This window comes from Bidens hawaiensis, unplaced genomic scaffold (assembly GCF_021521415.1).
Source record: "Bidens hawaiensis isolate Kalapana, Puna unplaced genomic scaffold, B.hawaiensis_p1.1 tig00001412_1, whole genome shotgun sequence".
In the NCBI taxonomy this organism is placed as follows: Eukaryota; Viridiplantae; Streptophyta; class Magnoliopsida; order Asterales; family Asteraceae; genus Bidens; species Bidens hawaiensis.
The window spans coordinates 2,044,889-2,052,816 of NW_027491079.1; the positions used below are offsets into that span (position 1 = coordinate 2,044,889).

General features: G+C 37.1%; 1 protein-coding gene across 1 annotated transcript; it reads right to left on the reverse strand.

Annotated features, from left to right (window-relative positions):
- Positions 1-4,373: 4,373 nt before the first annotated feature.
- LOC143575004 (uncharacterized) lies at positions 4,374-7,037 on the reverse strand. Its single transcript, XM_077059484.1, has 5 exons — positions 6,929-7,037; positions 6,083-6,345; positions 5,634-5,845; positions 5,278-5,545; positions 4,374-4,694 (listed from the first exon to the last, which is right to left on the reverse strand). The coding sequence occupies exons 1-5, from the start codon at positions 7,035-7,037 to the stop codon at positions 4,374-4,376; spliced, it is 1,173 nt and encodes a 390-aa protein (XP_076915599.1).
- Positions 7,038-7,928: the final 891 nt, after the last annotated feature.

The following is a 7,928-nucleotide window of genomic DNA, read 5'->3' on the forward strand; positions in this document are numbered from 1 at the left end:
ATTTTGGTTAAAAAGCTCGTTTAAGTAACCGAATATCGTTTTAATGACTAAATCAACTAGAAACTCATCAAAATTCGTTCTTGATGAAGGGGTTATTGAATGTGGACATGTACCTAGTCTGGATTAGTTATCTTGGGGCTTAAAACAAGTGATTTGGTCCAAAAATAACCGATTTTACACTACAAGCGAACTAGGAAGTAAAATAAACAAAAATAATCTGGTACAGGTCTATGGCCATGCCACACGACCATCCTCACCTCCTTGGTCGCGCGGCGTTGCATGGTCAAGGGGTGGAAGATTTCCATTTTGCAATTTTAGTCATTGAGCTTCATAAAATGTCAATTTTCAATATTTTAAGAGTTTTTAAGTAAGAAATGGCAAGTTTAAACAACACAACGGGTATGAAATGAAAATACCTTCATGAATACTTATAAATACATGATTTTATTAATAATAAGGATCTGAATTATATCATCGAATCGGTTTAAATATAAACGAATACAAATACGAAAAGCCCGAGATGTTACTCTTTTTGTACCAAATTTGTAATTATTTTGTAGATACTAATGTGTTAAATGCAGGTGATACATATGCCATATATGCACCTAAGATAGCTCATATATAACTTCGCGACTGTCCTTTATATCAAAACAGTAAAAAGTTAAATAAATGGTGTTGAATGAGAAATTCCATTACTAGAAATTGTTTTCAAACACATTTCTTATTCTTTATTTAAACGTAAACCAAACTCATTTTAATTTGAACCGAGTCTCTAATTGGATCCTATCGTGAACATATTTGAGTCGAGGTTGTCCCGGTGGAAGGCTTCTTCATTGTCTAGGCGTTATGTGCTAGCCCATCTATGAGTTTTGAAACCAAATCCGGATATGAGATCAGGGCGTTTACATTTTCTAGTTGATCCGACAATAACTTGAGTTCTTGGCAATAAGCGGATCAGTTTGGGAAATTTTCGAGCTTTGTATTTGTGAGTTTGTTCTTTAAGTCTAAAGCACGTTGAGCCATGTTATCTTGGAAAATATGGGCAATGGTTTCCCATGTTTCCATGGCTCTAGCCTTTGGTTTAATAACTGTCCTGAGCAAATCATTAGATATAGTGGTATAAAGTCATTGTTTAACCACAGTGTCTAATCTTTCCCACGAGACCGACCCGTACGCTTGCATTTCTTTGTTTTTTTCGTATGCTTGTTTTTCTTTGTCTTTGTCGGCTCCGACGGTGGCTACTGTTGGTTTGATGATGTGGTCAAGGACTTGAAAAATGGTATACTGGACGGTGAATAATTCGACCCACGTAGTGTATTGGCCATTTTCAAGTTCAAGGGTAATGGGAATGAAGTTTCATATGTTTGTAACGTGAGAGCAGGGTGTGGTGCAGCCATGTTAAGAGAGAGGTGATGAAACTAGAGGAGTGAGGATGATGAAAGAGGGCAGCCGTGAGATGGTGGTGGGTGGCGGCTAGGTTTAGGAAGGAAGAAAGGCTCTTGATACCATGATAGATGGTAAAAACTGTCTGCGGATCTCATTCCCAATCTTTCAATATATATGCAATGATTAAGCCATAAATCTAGGATTCTAAGAATAGCAAATATATTATACAATACAATCAAAATAAATGAGAATATGCTACTCTAATAGGTAGGGGGTCAACTTACTCTCTTGAAGTCGGTCATGGAACATATTTTGGGGGAGTGACTTAAATAACAAATCAGATTTGTTGGGTTAGCTTGAGCAAAATCATTACACCAATTGAAGCGGGCGGGCTCGGGCTTACCGTCTTAAGACGCCAATATTGCGCTTCTTACTAAATGGTGGTGGTGGTTTAAAACTGAACAAGATGCTCTTTGGAGAAAGGTTAATGTTGCTATCCACGAGTCCAATCGATCTTGGCCTATTTTGCCTCACGTCAAGAGACTGTCGGGCATCTGGTCCACTATTGCAAATCTAGAAAACTCTCTAGCAATCTCCAACCTGAAATTGTCAAATTTATTCAAGTGTAAAATTGGTAATGACAGGAATACTCATTTCCAGATTGATGCTTGGCTGGTGCCTCAGCCACTTAAAAAGGCTTTTCCAAATCGATTTCATAATGAAAGGAGGAAGAACAGACTGGTCTCCGAGGTTTTCGATATGCATCACCAATCTTGGAAATGGAATTCGAAACGGAGAAACTTGAATAGCATCGAAGTTGAGGAACTTGATGATTTGAGTAACCTTCTTTCTCAGGTGATCTTATCCAATAATAAAGATGAATGGATATGGCCCAACAATTCTTCGGGTAAATTCAGGGTGTTCCTCTATGAAGAAGGCGTTGTATAGCACGTACTTCCCGGCTGCTCCCTTCGTGATGTCGTGGGTGCCTAAGAAAATCAATATATTCACATGGAAAGAGGAGATGGATAGGCTAGCGACAAGGGAGGCCCTCATGTTTCGTTCGGTCAGGGTGAATATGGTTAACTGAGGGTTATGTGATTCCGGCCCAGAAAACTCCATTCACCTAACGTCGTGTTATCTTGCCAATATGGTCTGGAATACAATCAGCTCGTGGTGTAGGATACCACCAATCTTCGCCTTCTCGGTTCACAATCTTCTAAACGTGCACAGCTCGGTCCCATTAGATAGTTAGAAGAAAAAAGTCTTGTAAGGGGTGATTATGAAGGCATGTTGGTGTATTTTGGAAAACGAAAAAGGAGGCCATTTTCTCCAGTAAAGAGTTTACGGTTACCGAGGTCGGGGAGAAAATAAAGTGGTTTTGTTTGGATTAAAAATAGGTCCGCGTTTAGGTTTACGTCTTGGAAGGATTGGTCTAATTTTTTGTTTTAGTTGTTTGCTTCTTTAAGTCTCTAACGTCTCGCTAGTTGTGTTACTTTTTAATGAAAGTTGACGTTAAAAAAAATATACTCGTACGTTTTTTTTTTCTTTTCTATGAATCTTGTTCCTCACCCCGCATCTTTATAAAGGTTGTTACAATCTGTCTTTACAAACGTTGTGGTGAAACATGAAGTAGCACACCATAAAAAGACATAATTTGTGTCCGTGTGTGTATATGTTTTGTATAATTTCATTGCGATACCCTGACTAGGATGGATATAAAACTAGTTATCTTATTCTACATGCACCATTTTAAATGGCGGAACAATCATATAATAATAAAAAAGTAAACATGTTAGGTTTATACTATAGCTGCTCTGTCATTTGAAATGGCGGAACATAAGATAATTGTCCAACTCATAAGACAAGTGCTGATCTTAACTGCAAACATTTTAGGTTTTTTCGTTTTAAATGACGGATCACCTAGAAACTGAAAGAATTTTTTCTTTCTCTTAGAAACCATTAAGTTATGTCTTTTTATCCCTTTATTAAAAAAAATAAAATAAAAAATCCATCTTTCACCATATCACGCAGGTGGCATAGTTAACTTGTCGGTCTTATGCCAATGAGCTAGTGGTGGAGTGGTAAGGAAGAGACTTGGTATTCCATGTGACTCGGGTTGATTCCTGCCCACAGCATTTAGTTTCAGATGCACTAGGATGATAATGAGAGACTAGGCAATTACGGGGCTTTCACTAGTTGGATCCTTGAACTGATAAATGAGTTTTATCTCATCGCATTTTCGTGCCTTCAGGCGTTGGGCTTAGGTGAGGGTTTGTCCCAGATCGAAGGATGAGTGTATCCTAATAAATTGAATTTAGCCGGTGGCTCATTTGAAGGATTCGATGGCAGTTCAAAAAAAAAATTTTTGTCGGTCTTATGCCATGTCCTTATATAGCAACTTTTAAAAAAACTCAGTTTTGTGAGAAGAATATGATAAAACTTGATTACGCAATTTAAGTTGCATTCAAAATTTTTAAAGATGACAACTTCCTAATTCTTATTGAGATATGAATACAATGCACCATAAACTTCGGAAACAAACAGTTATGATATCCAATAGCCTCGTTTTAGGGTATGTTTGGCAAGGAGCTTTTAGGGGCTTCAAGCTTCAAGCTTCAAGCTTCTAAGAAAAAGCTCATACTCAATTAAAAGCCTTGTTGGTTGGAAGGAGCTTGAAGCTTTTAGGTCATGAGAAAAAGCTTAAAGCTTAAAGCAACAACTAGTAGCGTTTAGAAAGAGCTACAAGCTTTTAGTATTTTAATTACTTAAATAACCTTCCAAAATAAGTATATTTAATATTATTGTTTTTTATTATGCCCATTTTGGTCTTTTTATACATTTATTAAAAGATCCAGTTACTCTGCCAAACACTTAAATATATCTAAAAACTACAGCTTCCAGCTACCAGCTACAGCTTCCAACTACCAGCTTCCGGCCACCAGTCACCAGCTTCCAGCTACCGGCTAGTTTTGCCAAACATACCCTTAATCTTTCAGGTCAACACCATTGCAAGAAAAATTCTTTTTGTATAAAATCTCTTTAAGAATAGTATTGCCCATCCCATCCTTAAATGCATATGTGTGTCCTTCACTGGTGACTTCATGATAATTGATCCATCCAAGTTGTTGAGATATATATCTTTGCAATGTGGCAGGCACAATCAAGTCTTCATCACCCATCCATAAATGAACAGATCCATCATTGTTTGGAAATGGGTTTTCAAGATCGAGTGGATCAAATTCCCATTTTCCAAACCCAATATTCAGGTCACGATGGAGAGAGTCGAACTCTCCTTGTTGTATTACCTGTGATGTCATCAATTTTTCCATTAACAAAAAAAAATTGTAGCATAAGCATATAGTTATACAAACACAAATATGTATATTGATGCGTTTATAATGGGATATGTAACTTAAGGAGTCAAATTTAACAATGTATTTTTGTAGGATCTTGTTATATATATGGCTTGTATCTCTCTTTGTAATTCAAGTTTTGATTTCAAACCCTATCGATTTATGCGCATACACATACTTCAAAATGATATTGCAACTGTGTTGTGGACACCTTATTTTAATATATATATATAATATGTTTTATCTTCTCTTATATATAATCATGTGTTTTGGCCGACTACCAAACTAAACGGTACACCATTTGTTGGCTATCCAACTATAACAAAATCAAATAATCACTTTTGGCCAAATTAAAAAGTTAAAATTTAAAAGAAATTTTATTATTTCACTCAGACATGTATGTGACTCAAATGTACTTTTAATTTTCTATATAGCTTTCTTGGACAAACTGGATTTGGTGCAAGATGGAGACTATGGGTAAAGATACGTATAAATTAGATATATTCTCCTTTTTAGTTAAAGAGAGAGCTACTACCAAATTTTGATCCATGGTAGAAAATAGCTTTGAAGCAATTTCTATATCTGCTGAAGATATGATAGCAGGGTTTCCACTTATAATCGAAAAAGCAGGAAACCATGTTTGAGTGTTCCACCAATAGGTCAGCCATGGTAGATAATGTGCGACACGTAAAGACCATTTGTCTTGTTGAAGTAGCCTGGAGTATGCTTCGTTGGTTAAGTTTGAAGGTAGGTTGTGCCACCAGTAATTAACGGCGGGAGAAATAAGAACCGCTCCCGCGAGTCTGTTTAACACATCTTATAATTAAGCATACCAAAAACTAGTGTAAAGATGCTTTAAAACTTATAGGACTATCAACATTTAAAACAAACCTATGAGGGATATACTTAAGACAAGACCATATAACTTGTCCACCCATAGAGAATCCAGACACATAGAATTTTGGTCCCAAGTTTAATTTATCAGCAAACTCCTCGATGTCTAATGCTAAGCTTTTCACAGTTTGCTTAGGGTTTGGGTCGCTCTCTCCATAACCAGGCCGATCTATTGCAACGATGTACACTCCTAGTTCTTCAACTACTTCCTGTAAAAATTACGCCTTATCAAAGATAATAAATTTTCATATGGGTTTATACCGAATCATGGTACTCATGGTTATATATGTATGTGTTGTAATCAAGTTTTTTGAGTTATACTTTCTTCGTTATAATAAAAGTGTTAGGGAGCTATCCAGATACTGTTTCGTGTTCTTATATTATCGATTTGGGATTTGATTTTGGCGCTTTAAAATGCAAAGGAATGACGGGAAAGAAACCCATACCAGTGAGGCTGCAGCAAAAGGATTAAGGTACTTGCTACAGTCGAAGCAATGGACATATATTAATTTAGATTTGGCTACATCCTTTGGGACACCAGATTCTACATAGGCTATATGTCGTCCATCTTGAAGCTGTATCCTTGGTGATGTAATCGGGGGGCCACCAGGAGATCCACACGTTTTTGGAGGTGGCGGGACAGCTGCTTCATAAACCCATGATGAAAACTTTGCAGCAACGATGACAAATAGTAATACCTTCAAGATTCCTGGAAACAACAAAAGATTCAGAGGCAGTCACAAATATTCAGTTCTGAAGATAATGGAAGGGGTCTTTTTTTCATACACCCTTTATGCTGTAAACCGCATTTTACTTGAAACGACCGTTAATATTTTTTTTTCACAAAGGGTGTATGAAAACCAGGACCCTGAAAATAATAAAGGAGACTGACCGGAAAAAGACGGTAGGTATTTGGATTTCCTGGTAGCTACGGACATTTTTAAGGTTTGTTCCAACAATCTTGGGCTGCTGAGGTTTATCATAGACGACAGTGGATGTGGTACAAGAAAGTAAGTTAGGAAAAGAGGTGAGCATGGACTTTTAGGTGGTGTTTGTTTTTTGTCAGAAGATCTTCCTGACCTCTTATGTCTGCGCCGCGCAGACCACGCGCAGACTTTAGGCTTGAAGACTGTTTGATTTTTAGAAGACATTTCATTAAAAAAGGTCTGCGTGCCCTCTTTTTCACGCAGACATGGACCACCCACTTCTCAAATCTTGTAACATCTTCTCCATTCTTTCATCCCCTTCATTTCATCAACCCTAGCCCTCTTTCATTCCATCCCATCACCCACTGCCTCCCCACCTCCGGTGAGCCGCCGCCACCTGCCCCCTCCACCTTTGGTGCGCCGCCGTCACCTGCCCCTCCACCTCCGGTGCGCCGCCGCCACCTGCCCCCTCCATCTCCGGCCATCTCCAGCCGCCGCCGCCGCTCACCTCCGCCCCCTGCCTCCGTTAGCCTCTCTCTTTCCAGCAAACCGTCGTCGGACTCTCTCTTCTCCTCTTTGGTTTGTTAAGGTTTTATATTTTGTTACAATCTTGATTAAAGTGATCTTCTTTAGATTACAATCTTGATTCTTGATTTTCTCTTGATTAATTTTCAATTACTTGGTTAATAATGGCTCGAGTCATAAGTGACATTAGTGTATTAAAGTGAAACCCATGACGATTGATTCTTGATTTTTGACCCGTTTCATTTTAGTTTTACTTTTTGATCCATTTTGTTTAGGTTTGATTTGTGCATTGGAAATATGTTTGTGTTTATGCTTGAGTTATGCCTTGAAAATTGTTTGTGTTTAGGTTTTATTTGTACCTTGAAAAATTGTTTATGTTTAGGTTTGATTGTTGTTAATTGGTTTGTTCAATTAGGTTATTAGGCTTTTGTTAATTGAATTCTTGCTAATTGATTTGTTCAATTAGGTTCTTATTAGGTTTTTAGTTGAAAAAAATTTGTAAATATTGATTTGTTGAATTCTTGTTAGTTTTTAGTTCAATTATAATTTTGCATAATTGTTCGATTATAATTAGTTTTTAGTTAAAAACACTTTGTAGAAAGTTCAGGTCTAACGAAGATCTTGTTGCTTGTTACTTGGAATTGATTTATATGTTTTAATAGAAATGTTGTTGAATGCTTTTTGTCTATGAAGATCTTTAGATATTGAATGTTTTGGGTTTCTTTTTGTCATATACATTAACGTGTTTATTGTTTGTTAGTTTGTTATATTAATGTAATATTACGCTTTGTTAGGCGGTTACTAAAGTTCGGGTTGCAAGAATAAAGATCGATTCGGGCTT